Source organism: Hydra vulgaris, chromosome 08 (genome assembly GCF_038396675.1).
Source record: "Hydra vulgaris chromosome 08, alternate assembly HydraT2T_AEP".
Lineage (NCBI taxonomy): Eukaryota > Metazoa > Cnidaria > Hydrozoa > Anthoathecata > Hydridae > Hydra > Hydra vulgaris.
The window spans coordinates 55,914,249-55,936,531 of NC_088927.1; the positions used below are offsets into that span (position 1 = coordinate 55,914,249).

At 29.2% G+C, this 22,283-nt stretch overlaps 2 protein-coding genes across 5 annotated transcripts in view; one reads left to right on the forward strand and one right to left on the reverse strand.

Annotated features, from left to right (window-relative positions):
* Positions 1-219: 219 nt before the first annotated feature.
* LOC136083997 (TNF receptor-associated factor 4-like) overlaps positions 220-22,283 on the reverse strand; it is a 102,797-nt gene continuing 80,733 nt past the window's right edge. For 3 of the 4 annotated variants that reach the window (XM_065803984.1, XM_065803983.1, XM_065803982.1), the window contains 2 exons: positions 9,485-10,015; positions 220-528 (listed from right to left, as the gene is read on the reverse strand). In XM_065803984.1, the coding sequence (XP_065660056.1) occupies positions 277-528; positions 9,485-10,015 (783 nt within the window). In that variant the 3' untranslated portion in view covers positions 220-276. Of the gene's footprint in view, positions 529-9,484; positions 10,016-10,082; positions 10,241-22,283 lie in introns of those variants that run through there. The other variant, XM_065803985.1, reaches the window with a different exon arrangement.
* LOC136083998 (uncharacterized) lies at positions 6,328-19,825 on the forward strand. The gene is made up of 2 exons (XM_065803986.1): positions 6,328-6,420; positions 18,176-19,825. The coding sequence occupies exon 2, from the start codon at positions 18,331-18,333 to the stop codon at positions 19,438-19,440; it is 1,110 nt and encodes a 369-aa protein (XP_065660058.1). The 5' UTR covers positions 6,328-6,420; positions 18,176-18,330; the 3' UTR covers positions 19,441-19,825.

Genomic DNA, 22,283 nt, shown 5'->3' on the forward strand with positions numbered 1-22,283 from the left:
ACATTAAATATAAAATTCGGGGTGGTCAACTTCCGAAAGTCTTACAGATTTTTTTGGGGTGGTCGATGAGGTGTTTTCAGCAGGTACTGGTTACTGGTTTCTAAAAGTTTTTATAAAAATTTCTAAAAAAGAATTAGAAAACTGTTTAATACTTAGACTTTTTAATTATTTCATAAGCATTTTAAGTAAAAAAAGGATTAGTATTTAGGAGATGTAATAAATGGTTTAGGAATTATTTATTTAGGATATTTATGCCCTACAAATAAAACATTATTATTAATCTATTAATTTTTTTTGCATTTCCCGATAGAGGGAAAACAATGAACCGAGATGAACGTGTGATCCGCGTCCGTGTCTGGAAAGAAGGTCTTTGAGGAAACCGCTTCTTTGGTTGAGACGGCGAGAGGAGAGCAAGCTTTCGATGACTGCTGTGGTGCACCGGAAATCGTAGGAACATGGAGAGTGGTGAAGTGGTGAAGCGTGCCATGCTTGCGTGTCGTAAAATGTATGGAAGGGGACAAATTCTTGCTAAACAAAAAAATTTATAAAACATTTAATCATGACTTCAATCATGATTTTAATCATGACATGTAATCATGAATTTAAAAAACATTTAATCATGAGGATTAGAGTTCCCTGTGCATAGGCGCTGAAACATAGGGTGCAGGATGAGCAACTGCCCATCCGACACTTCTGCAACGGGAGCAGAGGATATCTTTTGCCCTCCCCCCCCTCATTCCTCCAAAATGTCACTATCTGCAAATCAAAACAGCGATAATTTTATGCCCTTGATAATGCCACACATTCAAAAGAATGTAATAGTTCTTTTTTTTTGAAAGAACTTTTGTATTCGATAAGAAAGTTATTTAGCTTATCAATATTTGTTTTTAGGTTCCTGATGTTGATGTGTATTACCGTGAACTATCCTATGTTAGTTTGGAGTTCAGCTTTAAAAGTTTTAATAACAAAATATGTAGAGTCAAATACTTTTCTGTTATGAAAAAAAATATTGCCCTCGTATAAATAAGTCGCAAAAAAAATATTTTTAGTTTTAAAAACGTTAAAACGCAACTTTTGAAACACTATTATTTCAAAGACATTATCCATGACAAAAAAGAGAACTAAATTAAGAATTTTTCAATAGCATTCAATTACTAAAAAAATTTCCTTGTAAAGAGTATAGAGTACAGACTCCATGAAAATGAAATAAAATTTGACAAAAGCAAAATTTTTTTTAATGTTTAATCGCACAATTCTTTAACAAATCAATCAATGTCAGAAGCAAAGAAGCCGTATTTAAAGACTATAGACGTCTTCTTTTCACGAGCAAGGTTAGTAAGCATTTATTATGTTAAATTTAAATCATGGAACAGACCATTGCAGTAAATAGTTGCCTAGGTTAGCTAGCATACGCAGTGTGATAATTTTGCGGCAGCATTCCATAATCGCAAGACTACCGAAAGTATTTTTCTTTAACAAATACTAAAAGGTGAAATGTATGTAATATCCATATCCAAATCGTTTAGGTCAGACACGGGCCAAACTGAAACTGGTGATTGTGCTTCTGAAACCGCTACATCCTCTCAGTATGATTCTGATCCATAAACACAGCTATCTGTGTCTACCACATCCACTTTCTCTGCCAAGTTTGAGTCAAGCAAACCTGCGGTACCGGCAGTAACAGGTACTGTCCTGTTAGAGTATTTGGTTTGCGAAATGGCCATGGTTACACTATATTCCTAAGATTCTGTTTGGTGTTTCAACTACTTGGAGGCTGTGAATGAGAAACTAGTAACTTTAGGCAATCGACAAGCTAATGTTTTTAGCTTGTCGATTTTGACAAAGACTCCTTCTGGCTCCACTTCAAGACTTGCGTAGTAATGAATTCGCTTCAGAATTACACAGGAAGGCAATTGAGAAAGCTACCTCACTGAATCTCGAGCTGCCTAAGGCACAGCGTAGTTCCACAGTTAATGCTCCTGTTCGTTTCTTGCATCGAGCTCAAAGCCGTAATGTAGAATAATTAACTACAGATGTTATCTGGAAGAAAAGTCTCTTAGAAGTCATTGTCCTCTCAGTTGCAGAACTCCAGCGCCGTTTTAACCAAGAAGGATTGCATAAAATTGCAAGCGCAGAAGCTATTTTAATAGGTTCATGCACATTCATAATTAATGCAGCCACACTAGCCAGCATGCTTCTGCAAAGTTTGCCAAATAATGTCGATGTTCCTATGTTGCAGTTACAGCTGCAACTGCTTCCACAGAAGTTTAAGGACAAGTCATTGCCTAAAGATTTACACCAGCTAGCAGCAGCTTTAAAAGACCTTGAACTAGATACCCGCAGGTTATTTGACATGATGGAACAGGTAGTTGTGTTTTGTTTATCTGTTCCGATATCCGTAGCTGGTTCTGAAAGGTCCTTCAGTGCATTGAGACGGCCTTATACTTGGCTGCGGTCAACAATGTCACAGAGTCGCCTCACTCACCTCGCTTTAATGCACATTAACAAAGAATATCTACACAAGGTTAACATTACAGCACTCATGGAGGAGTTTTTGGCTAAAACCCGTGAACGTTCATCCATATTTGGGCATTTTTTACAGTAACTGTAATTGTTTTTGGTAGATTTTGTTTTTTAATATTACCAAATATTTAAATATAATGATTTAAAAAGGATTGCGAATCTGCATTTAGCAGGGTTAATTATGCCTAAAGACATTTCAGTGGGATAACACCCCCCAAACACCCCATTCAGGAAGGGGTACCCCTCCCCAAGCCCCGCCCATTTTTGTACCCCCCAGTCTTTAAACACTTTCAGCGCCTATGTTCCTGTGTGCTGGACCCCGAGACTTTATAATTTTTTCCCCTAGTGTTAGTTAGAAGTGCTTGTCTGTGAAAATTTTGTTATTTTTTTAAAGGTAAAATTTCTTTTTTTAACTAACTGCAAGAGTGTAATCTAGTAATATCATGGTATTTTTTTTATCTAGCTACAACTGCTTCTGAGGGTACCACCAGGATGTTGTTTTACTCAGACTGGACTGGGTGCATGTCTTCAGGGCTTTTAGGGTACATTTTAAGAATACTGTTGCCGTTTTTTAAAGCCCTAGAGCAAGTGTTATCGGAGAGAGGATTTAAAAAATGAAAAAACCTTTAGGTCAAACAAAATATAGAGTGATCAAAAATTAGTTTGTACCTCAGAAATTAGGTTGAATTTGGAATTTGTTGCTTTAAGGCAACACTATGCAGTGATGCTAATAATTTAAAACCCTTACACTGTCAACGAATAATGTATCAAAAGAAGTTATGATCACAAATTAGCCACAAACCTATTCAAGAATTCAAAAATACAATAAATTACATAATCATTGTGTTCAAAAGTTAAATTTGCTCCACCTGGATCCCATTTGGTATAACTCTAGGATGGCAAATAAAAGTCAAAATAATAAAAACTTTTTAGATTTGCTTCTCTATTATAGTCCACAATCAAGTAAAATCAAAATAGAATCAAATTCATACAGAATTTAGTTTTCACAGATTACTCGTGAAACTTTCGAAAACAGTTGGAATTAGATAAAAAGCATAAATGCACTTTACCCTTCTCACAAAAAACTTTTCTTATTCCAGTGCAGCCCGGGTATTTACAATGACCCTTTTTTTCAGCGCAAGAAGGAAAATGACCCTTATTATATTTTTTCGTGGATGGCTCAGGTATATTTGCAGCAAGACTCCTTCTCTCTTTATCTCTATGAAGAGGGTCAACAAAAATGGATGTTTGTCCTCGCCTATTTGAAACCTTATTAGACTACCTTATTACTGGACTAAAACTTTACTAATGGACTAAGCATTTGGCAATAGTTAGTTTCAATGTGCGTAGTTGAAGAATATGTTTCTTAAAAGCTTGTGCCTTTTTCATGTTTTCATGTTGAAGAATATCTTTCTTTAAAGCTTGTGCCATTTTCTACAATAGAGTATTCATGTTTGCACTACAATCAAGTCAAGAAAATGCCAAATGAGTTTGTGATAGCACTTTTTGGATTGAATTTGGATCTTGAACAGATCAGCATGTTATCAAGAAGATCTACTCCACCAATATATTTGTTGTGCGTAGTAACAATAGATGGTAGTTTGACACGAAAAAATCTCTTGGATTTTCTATCCCAGCGATTAACAATGGTTATTGGATTCACCCCTTCATAACTCGTTCGCAATGCAACACCTCTGTTATCATTTGACAACACGAAGTTTAACATTTTCAACTGTAGTAACCCTGATGGCATTTAAACCTCTGCCTTCTTTTTTTAATTCACCATCAGATATAAAGATAAAAGATATAAAACTTATAGCCCCACTTTTTAGGTCTTTGAGGATTGCATTGTTTCAAAAAAAATATTCCTATGAAAGGAACAACTTGTTCATCAACACACATAATTTCTTCATGTTTCAGGCTAATAAAAGAATACTTTAGCATGTTGACGATCAGACGTACCTTGTAAAGCTTGTTAGCACAGTTTTTTGGACGCTAAATGTTGTCATTGCAATGAAGAAACGACTTTATATTTTCATATCGGTTTAATGTCATCACTGAGGCAACTTTTTAGAAATACAACTCATTGCTCGAGTACATACGTGTTGATGGGAGCTTTGCAATACTCATTAAATAAAAAATGCTTATAAATTGCTCTAGCTCATTTTTGTCCAAATGTAAATTCTTCTCTATATTTTGTTGTCAGGCATAATAATTAGACTCCTCAACAATATTTTGAAGAAATCAGTTAGAAATCTTGGTACATATGACATCGGCTCATCTGAGATTATATTACCATCACCTTCTTCATTGTTACTTTTTTGAAATGGAAGATTTTTTTGCTCAGCATCATCAGCTTTTTTTATCTTCCGAATAAGATTTCGTTTTTTTTTTCTGGGGTTGGCAAACTGGTGGTGGTTGTTACAGTAGCGGATGTGTTTTATCTAATGTAAACTGTGGTGCTTGTTGTTGTTCATTACAATCAGACACATTAGTTTCCGATTCTGAATTAGCATATTTTGATCAAATTGTCTGCATGTCCGGCAGCCGGGTAGTAAAAACGTAAAGCCTACGTGCCCGGCAGTTCAAGTACATCAAGTAAGAAAAAGCATGCGCGTATTGTCGCTACATTCTCACTTTAAAAAAAAAAAAATAAAGTTAATAAAAATACCGGGCATGCAGTTTCTGCATATATAATCCACTCGGCACTTTTAACATAAGAAGATATATTAGTTTCTTCTACTACCAGGTAGATAGAATACTCGGCATTTCCCGGCATTTTCAATTATAAAAAGAAGCGCATGCGCACTTAAAATGCCGGGCATGTAGGCTTTACGTTTTTACTACCCGACTGCCGGGAATGAAGACACGGCGTATTTTGATTCTGACTCGGATACTATAAAGTCTTCATTAGATTTACACGATAGATCACTGACATCAGACAACTGAGAATGGTCAATAGGAAAAACAGTTTCTCTAAATGGAATTTTTAACCTCTTTGAAGGTCCAAAAAAGTTTTTAGGATTTATCTATAACATTAAATAAGCAATGTAAAAATATTCTTTTCTTTCCATATAGGAGGTTGCATTGAATGATAAAATTATTTTAACAGTACTTCAAGGTTAAATTATTTTAACGTGGTTAAAGGTTAAATTTTATTTTAACTTCAAGGATAAAATTATTTTAACAGTACTTCAAGGTAAAACAAATAATCTTCAAATATATATATAAATATATATATATATATATATATATATATATATATATATATATATATATATATATATATATATATATATATATATATATATATATATATATATACATATATACATACATATATATTTAAATAAGAAAATAATGATTGTTTATATAAATTATTTAAACATGACACTTTCATAAACAACAATCAATGACAATAAAAAAAAGTCAGGGTCGATCTTTTAATAAAGTTGTTATTAGTCTTGAAACGTCGACTCACCCTAAGTAAAACGCTCTGTTTTACTTAGGGTGGGTCATTATTTGTACAAATATTTTATCGTACTTGTATGCATATATTTATTTTTATAGGGATTCCTAAGTGCTGAGACAAATCATTTGTTATTTTTTAATTTTGTAATGTTATTGTTGTGTTGTTTTGTGTTAATAGATGTCTTGGTTTACTTTTACGTTGTTGTCTTTAGTTTAAAATGATTATTGGGTAGTTTTATTACTGAAATTGGCTACATAAAATCAATCATTTAAAGCTAAGGTTCAGTTTTCAAATAAAAACAAACCTTTATCTTATTTTGATCATTTATTTTTAGCTTTGCTTTTTAAAATGAGTTGTTAATACAAACTGGCATTAATACAAACATAAATCTTGAAACTTTCACAAAAGAAAAACAACCTTGCAAGGTAAGTTTTTTATTTGTTATCTGTTAAGTCACATTTTTGAGTTTTCAAATAAATACATAGAGTACATAACAAAGTTCCTACATAGCAGAATTTAAGAAATGTACTGAATGTTGATTGTATTCAAAAAGCTAAAATGAAGTTTAATAATATTTATACCATTTACTTAAAGCTATATAATAATGAAACAATATATCAATTTAAATTGTTTTTAAAAGTATTTTTGATACTCTTTTATGTTGAATTTTTTTGTAATTTTTGTCTTTAAGTTTTCATTTTTATTATATCTCAAGGAAAATATGTTTTTCCTTTCTCGTTACTTTTCTTATTATTATTAATTTCTTTATTTTATATCTTTAGAGTTATTGTTTTGAATGATTATATTGGCTATATTTTTGCTTTGTTTTTTATATTTCTGTTATTTTTTTACATGTGAATGGAAACCATTTATACTTTTATCACCTTGTTATGATCAAGACGGTTTCCATTTGCATAAAGCATCGATTTTTGGCACAAACAACAGGTTTATTGATTTATTTGCCTAACTCGGTAGTAAAAACAGCTTAATTAAATGAAATCTGTAAAAAAAACTCCTAACAATGTTAAGCGTTTTTTTTGTAAAAAAAACTTTTTACAAACGTTGAGAGTTTTTTTTACAGAAAAGTTTTATAAAAAATATCAAACAGATAAAGTTAAGTTATTTAAAATAAGTAGATCTCTTTGGTCCGTTTTTTTCAAATTTGTCCAAGTTAGCTTTTTAAACGAACTTTTATCTGAAATAACTAGGTCTCTTTAGCCCATTTTTCCAAATAAGGTCAAAATTTGCTTTTTAAATGAATCTTAATGAGAGGGTTAAAATAGTATGATAGCCTAAGTTTCTGAAAATACCTGAAGAAACGTTACGCAACTGCCTTACATGTTAAAGATGCTTTTATTATGTAAAAGATGCTGAAGTAAATAAGTACAGCTCTAACGTAAATTAATTGTTTACCAAACACATAATAAAACAATAAAATTGTTAAACTGCACCTTAAATCAATTAATTTTTTGCCGATCACTAAAGTAAATTGAAGTATAGAGACCAAATTACAAACAAGTTTAGAAATAGTCGGGTGTGGAACAGACCCTGTAATGACAGTCCATTACTATGGTCGTGGTAATGGACCGTCATGAAAGCAAAATCAATCATATAAGTTGTGTGTGTTTTTTTAATGAAAATGTTTTCTCCCAAAAAGTTATTCTTTTTGGTATTTTTATTATTTAAACAACCAAATCCTAAGCAAGATATTATTAGATCTTTTTTTTTTGCTTTTGCAATTTCGAAGTCTTAATAAAGTTCTTCACAAAACTAAAGTTACCTCATTAAAAAATTGAAAAATATGATTAAAAAAAACCAAACTTTACAAAAACTTTAAATGGTCATCTTCAACTTTTTGAACCAAATATGAAATTTCCTTATCGCTAAACATAATATTTTCTGAGTATATAAAAATTTACATAAAATTATTTTTTCTTTTAACTATGCATATTTTAGTCATTTTAATTATGCATATTTTAGTCATTTTAATTATGCATATTTTAGTCATTTTAATTATGCATATTTTAGTCATTTTAATTATGCATATTTTAGTCATTTTCCCTGTTCCCAAAACAACATACACCACCCAAATATCATTAAAAACTTTCTTTTGCAGAATAAGTTCATATTAAGTTCTTCACTTAAATTTACAGCCTTGTTTTTTGAATTTTTTACTCTTAAAAAACCAATATTGGTAGAGGGGGCTAGTTAAGCAAGTTGGTCAGTTAAAATATCTCTTAAACTACGCATCACATGACAAAACATCTTATAGATGAAAATTGGGGAGTTAAAATGTTAACACAATGCGCAACAAAAGATTGCTGTAAAGCTATTGAGTAAGATATATAGGCACTTTTTCTATTTTGGACCAAAAAAGTAAAAAAAAAATTTATGCTTTATTTCTCTTGCATGCTTATTAACTTTTGTATCTGCTACCACTTAATTGTTGATAATTTACCATTTCATCAGACTTTATTTAAAATTACTTTAATTAAAATTAACTATTTTTTCTTAAGTCTTACTGTTCTTTTTAAAACCCAACTAATGCGTCACCTTGTCTAGAGGGGTAAGTTGAACAGCTTTGAGAAAAATAAATTAAACTGAATTATCGAACACAAATATACAAACCACAACTTTGATGAGAAATAGTAGAGCGGTACATTATTAACATATATTTTTAGAATTAGTAAAAATGTTTAAATCGGGCTTTAAAGTTAAAGATAGTTGTATAAAATTATATTTTTATATTTTGTGAGACTTTCTTACTATTTAAGTTTTTCACTTTTTTTACTTACGTCATTAAAGTAAATAAAATAAAAAGTCATTAATCTATACACACGCTTACTGTTAGTGAAAGTTTTATTGATGGTTCACCCAAGTTTCGTACCATACATATTCATTTGTTTGATGATTTTTCAACTTGCTACACACTATTGCTTAACTTACTCCGCTGGTGCAGGTTAAACAGGTCTGCAAAAATTAGGCAAAATGTTTAAAAAAAAATTGAAAACTATACTTTATTCTTAATAAATTTATAGCAGGTTAAATTATCTTTTAAATATTGAAAAAATTATGTAAGTTCAACACAACGTTCATGGGATCTGTTAGATTTAGTAAAAATTGCTCGACTAGTCCCCCTCTATCCTACCTAAAACGTTTTTTGATATTGGAACTCTACACAATTAATTTGATTAATCAAGAATACTTTTTATTAAGTAACTTCAAAAATTATAACTACATATCTTTCTCATTTAAAGAAAAAATAAATTTTCAATCCTTTCTTATAATTTTATTTTATTGCATGTTCAATCTTTTTTTTAAATTTTTTATATATTAAATATTATGAGTTTTACTTTTTAACTCTTTCAAACAAATTCTCGGCTGGACGCAATTAGTAAGTAATTGACTATTACATATATTTTTTGTCAATTTTCGGTTTTTATTTTTTATCTACTTTAAAACACGTTTTTATTTAAATAAATTTCTTACCATTTTAACTGCAAGAAAGGCCTTTATTATTTCCAAATTTTTCTCATGCATCATAATTTCATCTTTTTGGGCATCCACTTTTGAAATAAGTTCATTTTTAAGTGCATCCACTGTTGATGTAATTTTAGTTTTAAGTGCAACCACTTCTGATGCATTTTTGTCTTCAAATGATTCCACTTTCGAGGTAATTTTATTTTCAAGCGCAACCACTTTTGACGCAATTTTGGTTTCAAGTGATTCTACTTTTGACGAAACTTTTTTTTCAAGTGCAACCACTGTTAACGTAATTTTATTTTCAAGTACTTCCGCTTTCGACGCAATTTCGGCTTCAAGTGATTCTACTTTTGGCGTAATTTTGTTTTCAAGTGCAACCGCTGTTAACGCAATTTTTTTTTCAAGTGCATCAATTTTATTTTCAAGTCTAAGTGTTAACATAATTTTGTTTTCAAGTGCGTCCAATTTTGATATTGCCATCGAAAGATGGTTTTGCATTGAAGAATTGGCGTGCGTTTCATGTTCTTTTCGCATTCCCTTTTTAATATAGCAAATATCCTAATTATTTTAATATTAATTACGATAAGAATTTATCTATATTACACATATCAAAACAAAATCAACAGTTCTTCAACTGATTAAAAAGTTGCAGAGAAAAAAGAGGAGAAAAAATTTTAAATAACGCGGCATCCGTGATATACTGTTGTTTTCTACCCCCTTCTTGGCATTGAAAGTAGCCAATTAACCATCATAAGCCAGAAACTAAAAAGGCATTACTATAATGAAGCATATAATCACAAATAAGAAAATAATCACAAAAAAGCAAATAATTACAAAACACACTAAAAAAAAAAAGATTTAAAGTGTCTGACTCAGGGTAGAATATTTAATATATGCTTAGTAAGGTTGTTTTTTTTTTAACTTAAAATTTTATTTGAAGTTGATTTTTGCTTGATTTAAATTAGTTTTAGTAAACACTAAAACTAATTTAAATCAAAACATTTAATTTTATAGACAATACTCACACGTATAAATGTCATAAAAAAATTACAATTGTATTGTAAAAAAAAAAATGTCATGAAAATTTACAATTGCTTTAATTTAAGAAAAAATATTTATAATAATACAATCTTAGCTGAAGATATAAGTCAGTATAAAATAAAACAAAATTTTAAAAACCAATAATTTTGTAAACGCAATTATTACCATTTCAATTCTTGGTATGTTATTTGAACACCTCAAGACTTTTTGCGGACATGGTCTCTCATGGTCTTTAGAGTGTTCTAGAGCATGGTGGCTCTATATAACGTACAGCATGAATCATTATATAGGGAGCCTTTAGGAGGTATTTCTTTTTTTTTCTTTTTTTTTTTTTGTTAATTCACCTCTTCAAGGCCAAAAAGACTACTGCAAACGAGGAGGCTACTTATTTGTGGTATAACCCTCTCTCAACTCTATAACTCCGAAACACGAACCTTGATAAGCAAGGGGCTGCGCGAAGAAACGAGTTGAGTGCTGTACTACCAGAGTCGTTGTGGGGATTGAACTCAGAACCTCTTGCTTATGAAGCGAGTGCTCTACCACTACACCACTACTGCATTTAGGAGGTAGAATGAGTTTTATAGTATGAGAATGAGTTTTATAGATTTTTTATAGTAAAAAGGTTTTTCATAAGTATTGGATTAAGACAATTAATAGATTTAAATGTTTGCATTATAAGAAATCTCAAGTTTTTTAGATGGGTTCTTGGACTATTATCAAAATTTTATAATTCACCCAGAGACAAATCAAATCTTTTATAGACTATACTTTGAGCATTTTTATGAATTCTATTTATTTGTTTGTCATCTTTTTCTGAACAAAACATCCAATTTAGAGGACAAAAAGAAAAGTTAGACAAAATAAAAGCATTAAATAGCAAAATAGATTTATCATGGGATAAAAAATTTCCTTTACGTCATAGGGCAAAGCGTTTACCATTAGCTTTACTGCATAACTGATTAAAGTGTTACCCAAACTTCTGATCTTTATCAATTGTTAAACCAAGTAGTTTTACCTTATTGGAGGCAAAAAACCCTTATATTATCTATTTTTAGCAATAAATTTTTTGTATTTTTTGAACCAACTAAAAGAAATTGGAACTTATCTGGGTTCGCAACCATCGAGTTTAACTGACACCAATTGATGGTATTGTTTGCTTTTTTTTGCAAATAAAAAATAACCTCCTCAAAGCTATAATCAAAAGTATAAATAGTGTTATCATCAGCAAAATAACAACGTTCTGTATAAATAGAATTTATAGGGAACGTTGTTATTTCTTTAATAAATAAAAATAAATCATTTATAAAGATATTGAACAAAATATATCCAAGGATTGACCCTTGAGGCACTTCAAATAATACATCCACCCAATTTGAGGCAGAAGATTTTTACCCTTTGTTTACGACAAAAATATAGGTTAGCAAGAGATTAATAATTTCTTTCAAAATACCGCAGGCGTCTAATTTAGCAATTTTTAAGTCATGCGAGATATAGTCGTATGCTTTTGAAAGGTTTATTACTATTGATCCAACAACGCCTCCATTATTAAAACAATCATGCCACTTATTAAGTAACAAAAAAAGGACACGTTGAGTACCATAACCATTTCGGAAACCACACAAAAGTTTATCAAATCTAGGCTTAGTTAATATCATAATTTGTTCATGTAAATAATTTCAAAAACTTTAGAAAGGGCTGGTAAAATACTAATTGGACAGTAATTCGACTTATCAGTTGGGTCATTCTTCGTAAAACATAACATAACATCAGCCATTTTTAGAAATGACGGGTTTTTATCATCATGGATACTATTATTTATGCAATCTGTAAGACTGTAAAGTGAATAATATTAGATTTAACATATAAGTTGATATATCACCACTAGTCTTTTTCTTATTATTTATAGACCCTATTATTTTTGTATAATCATCAGGTGTGATTTGATGGAACTGGAAACAATGTGTACACGTATTAAATTTTTTCTTTATGTTTACTATACTGGGTTGATCAATACACTTTTTGATATCTGCATCAACTGGGTCTATGAAACAAAAAAAAAAGACAAATGTAATAATTTTGTGCAACTAGATGGCACTGCAACGTGTATAAAATAGTTATTAAAAATATTAATCAATAAAGAGTTGTCAGAGGTGATGTTTTTTACTAAAGTGATATGTTTGTTAGAGAGTCCTCATTTAACTTCCATAGAGATAAATCTGTTAACTTCCAGAAAGATGAATCTGAAAGATATAATTTTCACCCTTTTAAGGTAGAAAATTGCATTGAAAAAATGATTTGTCGTACAATTTTCTACTTTAAAGCTATGTTCTACTTAAAGTGTAAAATACTATACCCTACTAAAGATATATCACATAATAGAATATGTAATCTAACAAACATATCCTAATCTTTGTATATTTTAAGCTACATATCCTTATATGTGCATATCCTAAGGTACATATCATATATATATTCTATCTTAAGGTAGCAATTTTACCTTTTTTATAGGTGTGAATAAGCAATCTGTAATGCACTTAAAAAAAAATTTTGAGACATTATAGTTTCCTTATTTAAAAAAAAAAAATTAAATTAAGATGTTTGTACTCAATGTTTGTTTGGATATTGGCCAAAATTCTTGCAAGTAATGCATGCTTTGGGCAACTCAAATACAAACTTAAAATCATCTCTCCATACAGATTTTACGTTACACGTTTACTGTCTTTGCATTGTATGCTATTTGAAAGAAATAATATCTGTTGCAGTATCAATAAAATTATTGTTAAAAAAAAGAATTTAATGAAAGACTTTGAGTTTAAAATTGAATTTAAAAAACTCTTTGTTTTCACCACATAAACCATCGAGTCCATCGATTGTTCAAACAGTTAACATATCCTTCGGAAACTTTTTGAGCTTTTAAATTATTTTACAGGTAAAGTTTCTCACAACTCGTTTAACAACATGTGCTGCCTATTTTCTAACGCGTTTTATACTCTACCTTTTTTTTTTTTTTACATGTTTTACAAAAATTAACTCGAAATCATCATCAGGGTTCCCACTCCTCCTTAAAAACCTTAAATATCCTTTAAAAAAAAAAAAAACTCCTTGAAAGTCTTTAAATAACCTTAAAATAGTTAAAATTTGACTGCTCTCCTTAATTTTTCCTTACTTTCTTTTTTTTAATCATCTTGGAAATTTTATTAAAGCAAATGGATTTACTTATCTATAGGGAAGCGTATAGTTACTTCTTTGATGAGTTAAAATCCTATACTTTTGTTATATATATATGAGACCATCAGCTTCAAAACCGGCCCTTTGACATTTTTTCAATTTTGAATGAAGCGCGCCAAATGTTTTGTAATGGCTAGCACTATATTGAAAAATAAAAAAAATGGTGCAAAACTGGTTCAATCCGATAGTTTTTACAATGTAAAATTTAGCAAATGGTGCAGCCAAAATGCTAACAAAGCATTTAATCAGATTCTCGGGCGGAAATGCCCAAAAAATACATTTATTTCAAAAGATGTACTAGAAATGTGTACGTTTTCATCAGTAGTAAGTTATAATGATGGATATTTAGCTCTAGCTAATGTTTTGAAGAACCTTTGTTTTGAAGAACCTTTTTGCTATTTTGACAGGGGTGAGCCCCCTTAACACCAGGAAAATATTTTATTGATCGTGCTTTAGTATTTGATAGTGAAAAAGTCAAAAATATACAAAAAAAATCAACAGATACTGTAAAGAACAAAAGAAAAAAGTTAAGAGCTATAAGGAAAAGATTTATTGATAAAGAAAAATACCAGGAAGGAGGAGATAGTTATTCTAAAGGATCATTTTAATCATTTTATTTTTATTTTGATGGTTTTCTCCGTTTGTGATATTTCAGACTTAAAAGGCAAATATCTCAGCTTTTATGAATTATTTTTGAATGAAAATTTCAGGGTTTGTTCACCTGTGTATAAGTTAGTATGTGAATCAGAATTTAATTAATTCTTTGAGCATTTTAGGAAATATGGGTTGGTTTTTGTTGAACTTTACCCAACTTCATGCAAAACGGACGTACAGATAGCTAGAACTCTTTGTTTTAAGAAAGTGATGTTTTAACCACTTTTTTGCTGATTCAGCATTAAAAAACTAAATTTTTTTTTATTTTTTTTGTTTTACAAATATAACTTCTTAATGTTAAAAAATAAAATAAGTTTTCCCCCAAATTGTATTTTTGAATTTTTTACCAGACGACCACCTTAAGGTGGTCGTCTGGTAAAAAAAGTTTTGAGTTAACTACCACCTTAAGGTGGTCGTCAACTTAAAACAAAGATTGTTATATTTTGCTCTTTTTTAAATATTATTGAAATAAAGCGAAATTATCAAAATGGTAGGTGTGGAATAGACTTACCATGACCAGTAACAGAATAATTTTCAGTAATAGTAATTATACGGGTCATGTAAAGTCTGCTAATCCACATATTTAAGTCATCTCATGTTTTTTGAAACTTTTTATACCAATAGTTATTAACATGTTTCAAGCGGGTATTCTAAATATTATTTAGACTGGTAATGATATCCAATTTGTTGATAAATAGCGATTCGCTCAATGTCTACCAAAACGTTTAAACTATTTTAAAGTTAATTATAATATAAAACTTATTTTATTACTTTAAAAAGTAAACAATAAGAATAGTTTAATATATGTATATAATTATTTTTCTACCGCTCACTAAAACAGGATATAAGTATAGAAAAGGTGATTTACCAAGACCCGTATTTTACGGGTCATGACAGCTTGTAAATATTATTATATATGTATTATATATATATATATATATATGTATTATATATATATATATATATATATATATATATATATATATATATATATATATATATATATATATATATACATATATATATACATATACATATATATATATATATATATATATATATATATATATATATATATATATATATATATATATATATATATATATATATATATATATATATAAATGTATTATTATACATCTGTGTTTCCCAGATACATTATAAATATACTTTATTGAACATAAAATATTCAGTTGAACTTAATATTAAAAAAAAATTTCTTATCCTTTTGACTAAAAGTTTTAGTTACAACACTTTACAGCTCATTTATTTGTAGGCACATACAAACAAATATTATTCTAATGTTCCCAATCTTATTCCCAATATTATTTCACTTTGCAATGACTTCGCAAATGGAAGAAGCATTTTTTTAACGGTGAAAAGTAAAAATTAGATAAAAGAGCAAAAGAAAAATAAATAAAAATTGTTTAGAGTAGAGGATTTGAAATATAAAAAAATAAAGTGAAAGCAATAAAAATATTAAAGAGTAAAAATCGAAGAAAAACTTCAAATAAACAGAAGAACTGAACACAAAGGTAAAATAATAAAAATGTTCGCGACAAATTCTTACATAAAAAACTTTAATAAGTTATAAAAAGAAAACAAAAATAACATTTTTTAAGTTGTATTCATTTATGTTATTTGGATTGCTTATATTATCGTCTATTTTTGTGTATTGTTTACAATGCCGTCTTATTATGAGCACTTTTTACATTGTCGCGAATTTCTATGCTTTGTTTATAGTGTTGTATAATTTTGTGCATTATTTATATTGGTGTGAACATTTGTATATTATTTATGCTGACAAAAATTTTTATTTTTGGTCTTTTGCTTCTTGTTTTATTATTGTTGATATTTATGTTTGTTGCTTTTATTCAATTTATTATTTTTTTTGTCTCATAATACTTAAAAATATTCTTTTGTTTTCTTTTTTATTTTCTATCTTCATTCTGATCGTCAAACGTTGTGTTATCTCATTCGTTCGTTATTTCTCATGTCTGTTAATTCACTTTTTCCCCTTTTTGTTATATTTGTCTTGCTTTTTTAATTATTATTGTTCTTCTTTTAATTTTGCTTTGATTTCTTTTGGTCGCTATCTGTATTACTAAATTTTGCTTTATTTGTTTATTTTATTAAGGTATCACTCCAATGACTAGATTTTAACTGAGTGGCGCCGATCCCAGTTTTGTAAAATTATAAATAAGCTTGTAATTTTTTCAAATCTATGGGTAAATAAATGAAAAAAAAAATGTGCAAACGAATTTCTTTTGCTGTAATAACTTAAATCTTAACTGCATCCTTTAGGGAAGTATGTATAAATTAAAAAACTACTTTTTTTGAACTTTTACAAAAAGTAGTAGGGGAGTTGGTGGCTCTTTGATCTGTGGGGCAGCTTGATCTTTTAGCGCTACATCATCTATTTATAATTATGTCGTGACGTCTCAAGTTACTATCAGCATATACTTCTGGCTATTTATTTTCGTTGCTGTTTTGTCAAAAAATCGATTTTACGAATTTTAAGAAACAAAAGTTTGATTTTCATGATAAAAGGTAAATTTGATAAACAGGAGAATTGTTCATATAGTTTTATTACTATGTTAAATATTTGTAAAATATCAACTGCATTTACTAGGTATTTTATCAACGTATATTTTATGGTATGATTTCGCCGTTGAATGTTATTTATCAGCGAGATACAACCCTTATTACATGATGTATACCAATAGGGGTTCCTTGATCTCTCTTACACGGGGCTGATTGATCTGCCGATCAAGCCCTATGCTGAAATTATGATACGTATAATTTGATGTATTTAATTACATTAGAATAACTATTGAAATGCATTCATTGCACAAAGAAAAAATATTCCCATTTGCTAGATAATTATTTTAACAAGATACAGTAAAAATACTCGATTTAATTTTGTTGAATTTTTGAAAGGCATAAATTTGTATCAGCTGCCGCTGGATTTGAAATTGTCATTACGAAAGGTCAAACATTTAAAGAAGATAATTGCAAACAAGAGTAGTTTTTTGTCTTACGTTTTCCATGCTGTTTTCATCGAAGAAAAAGATCGGGCCATTAAGCAGTGGTGCACGCTTGGTGTCGGCGTTCGATACCCGTGCGTAGCAGACGCTTGGTCAATTTATTCTGAGCGTCTGTATTTGTAAATAGCTGCTAAATTTATGTAACTGTTTCTCGTTCATTTAGTTTTACGTTGTTTTTCTTCAAGTTTATTTAATTAATGCTGCTTCATTGCTTGATTGACTGAATTTGTATTGTATTATAAGTAAAAAAACTTATATACATATATATATATATATATATATATATATATACATATATATATATATATATATATATATATATATATATATATATGTGTGTATATATATATATATATGTATATATATATATATATATATATATATATATATATATATATATATGTATATATATATATATATATATATATATATATATATATATATGTATATATATATATATATATATATATATATATATATATATATATATATATATATATATATATATACATATATATATTTATATATATATATATATACATATATATATATATATATATATATATATATATATATATATATATATATATATATATATATATATATATATATATATATATATATATATATATATATGTTTATATATATAACAATATGGAGTACCAAAATACTACTTTATACAGTGTTGATATTTCTAATCTTTATACTAGTATTTCTCATGAACTAGGTTTAGAAGCGATTAAATTTTGGATAAGTAAATTACGTGATGATATACCTATCAGATTTTTGGAAGCTTTTAATTTAGAAAGCGTGAATTTTATTTTAAAGAACAATAATTTTACTTTCAACAATGAGTTTTTCAATCAAGTAATCGGAACAGCTATGGGAACAAAAATGGCTCCACCATATGCTTGTTTAGTAGTAGGATATCTTGAAGAAGTGAAATTATTTCCTAAAGTTTTACCGATTTTCTTCAATAAAATTGAATGCGAGAATATTCAAAACAATTTCAAAAGAAACATGGATGATGGTTTTGTCGCTTTATTAAAATCAATTAAAGTTAACTTGCTGTTAAAGTGTCTCAATTCTTTACACCCCGATATCAAATATACAGATGAACAATCTAAAATTTCATATACGAATACCACACAGTACCAATTTTTAAACTTTTTAGATATATCAGTTATTCTACATGATAACAACATTATTGAAACATATATTTTTTATAAACCTACAAACTCCAATGACTATCTAAATTACAAAAGCCATCACCCTAAACACACAAAGGAAAATATACCTTTTACATTAGCTAAACGAATCATTTGTTTCGTATCTAATAGAATAATAATGGAAATCAGACTTCAACAACTAAAAATATTTTTAGTTCGATGCAATTACCCAGTAAAAATCATTAATAATGGAATCTTTAAAACTCGACTACAGGGACCAGCACCTCAAAAAAGAGAAAAGAACAAAATTATACCTTTTGTAACTACAAATTTTGCAAATAATAATTTTGAAAATTTGTTAACAACTCTAAATGGTATTTTGAAACTATCTGTTTTAGACAATAAATTAAAATCAATTTTTGAAAACACTTCTATTGTACTATCACAACGCCAACCAAAAAATATTTTAAGACACATTAGTACATCAAGTTTTAATAAGAAACCAGTTTTTAATAACGATGAATGCAAGGTTTTAAAATGCATATCAAAACGTTGTAAGTTATTTTCAATGTATTTTCAGTTTGTTAACCATTTTACCACATCATCTGGTAAAGTATGGTACATTAAAACTTCAATATCATGTAATTCAAAAAATACTATATATTTTCTATCATGTAATGGATGCGATGGAAAAACAACATACATTGGTAAAACTAATAACATAAGATTAGGAACTTATCTACACATCTACACATGCAGAACAGGTTTTGGTTCAGATAAATTTGATTTAAATAAATCTTCAGCATGTTTTCAATTGCCATAAAAATGAACCTTTTTTTAAATTATTTCCGATGTTAAAACTCTCAAATGAGAATTTACTTCTTATTTATGAAGCTCACCTACATAAAAAGGGACATGATACAATGAACATATAAACACGAAGTAATTATTTTCACATTACTTTTAAAATTTTCCTTACCAACTAGTATCAACTTATGCTACAATTTTGTGAATCATAGTTCTTTATATGAACCTTAATTACTTCCTTTTTAAAAAACTTTTTATAGGAAATTCAATATAAAGAGTTTTTTTAGTTTTGTTTATCTCATACACAGCTGAAGATTTTATATGAAAGGCCTTCTGTGTTAGAGAAAATTTTTTTTAAAATATTTGTCAAAATTTATATAATAAATACATTTTACTCATCTTAGTTTGAATATTTTTTCTTTTGTTACCTGGAACATTTACTCATATGTATATATATATATATATATATATATATATATATATATATATATATATATATATATATATATATATATATATATATATATATATATATATATATATATATATATATATATATACAGTATCGGACAAAACGAGTGCAACCAAATAATGCTAATTTAGTTTCTTTGTATAAAAGCGCTGCATTTTTTCAATTTAGAGATATAACTATGTAACTGTTTAGAGACAAAGTTCTTCAAGTTATATTCATCACAAAGTTCATTATTGGTACACGAAAATTAATAAATTAATCAAAAGCATTGAAAAAAAGTTGATTTCCTTCTGGACAAAACAAGTGCAACTCGACAAAATGTTGACCAAGCTGTATTTCGTTATAATAATTTCGTGACGAATCCTTTGTTGTCGATCACAGCCTTGCATCTCCGAGGCATAGATTCGATCAAGTGATCAATAAAACCTTGTGGAATCGCTGCCCAGGCTTTTTGGATTTGTTCAAACAGTTGATTCTTATTACGAACACCTTCACAATTAATTCAGCGGTTGACGATCTCCCATAGGTTCTCGATAGGGTTGAGATCCGGAGATTGAGGCGGCCAATCCATCACCGATAAGTGGTTGTCTTGAAACCACTGCATGACTACTTTTGCAGTGTGTTTCGGATCGTTGTCTTGCTGAAAAACCTATTTTATTGGCATATTCCATTCAGCATGAGGTAACATAACATCTTTCAGGATATTTTTATACATGAAACGGTCCATTATTCCATCGTTTCGATGTATTGGACCTAGACAGTTAGCAGAAAACTTCACGGTCTTATGGCAGCAACGTAAATTGAGGCGTTTTCCGGTCGGTCAACAGGCAGCGCTAATAGCTTTTGTATCTTGACTGATGATATTCGGGGATCCTTCTTGACGGATCTGACGATCATAGAATCCTCTCTTGAAGTGGTGGAACGCGGTCTTTCACCTTTGTTATCTGCAGCCAACTTCCCCGTAGAACGATATTTTGAACATAGTCTTGATACGGTCCATTTTTTCACGCGATATTTATCACAAATACTTTTTTGTTCATTCCACTTACGTAATCGCTAATAATTTTCTTTCTTAGTTCCAATCCAAGACTGTCGGGAGCCATTTTTGCACTTGAAGTCAAAAAAATAATAAAAATAAATAATCATGCTTCTCAAGGCTTACCGTGTTACATTTACCTTGTGATGATACAATAATGCTCTGTGGGACACAACGTCTTGGTTGGATGTGGACTGTATTGATGTAATGAAACACTTGTTGTATTTCACTTCTTCTATTGATGTTTTTCGATAAAACACTTTGATAAAACACACTTCGATAAACTGTCTTGATAATACTGACTGATTGACTTCCATATACTGACTGAATTACATGTCGATTTACATGTCTCTTATATAGTAAAATGAACCTGTGTGAACCTGTTCTGGAAGATTCTATATGTTTCTTTTCAATGCTTCTGGAAGCTTCTGGATGCGTCTGGATGCTTCTGAATATTTCTGGATACTTCTGGATGCTACTGGATGTTTCCAGATGCTTCATCTGGAAACTTCTTGAAGTTTCTGCATGCTTGTGGAAACTTCTGGAAACTTCTGGATACTTCTTTTAATTATTAAAAAACTTCCGTGACGTTGACACGGACTAGACTTAAGAAAATGAAATAAACCAAAAAAGTTGCAGTTGTTTTGTCAAAAAGGCACCCGCCAACGAAATTCTGCCTGTGTGCTGTCACCTGTCAGCTGATTGCTCATGTCATGGCATGCTATGACTCCAGACTCCTGAACTGTTTGCTGTGGTAGTATTGTTTGTTTCGTTTTTAAGACATGTATAATTAGGATCACCTTTTAGCATTGTTTGATTTTGGTTGCAAATATATATATATATATAAATATATATATATATATATATATATATATATATATATATATATATATATATATAGTTGTTGTATCAAATTCTAAAAACTTTTGTGAATTTTTTTCAAAATTTCAGATTTGGTGCTGGCTGAAAATGGCCAGAAATAGAATTCGGAAGACAGATAGAGGAACAGTACTTCCCAAAACAATGAGAGCAGCTGTGGATGAAGTTTTATTAAAAAACTGGCCTAACAATGAAGTTGCTCGAAAGTTTTGTATCGATCGTATGACATTGAAAAGATATGTTAAAAAGCAAAGACTTAATCCGGGTGTTACATTTAAACCGAGATATGATACACGACAGGTCTTCACAGAAGAAGAGGACTGCTTATCAAATGATTTGCTTCAAGCTTTGAAGATGGACTATGGCCTTTCAACAAAAATAATTCGCCAATTAGCATATATAATGGCTGTTGTTGATAATAAAGTTTGTTCGGATGCATGGATTAAGAACAAAATGGCAGGCATTGATTGGT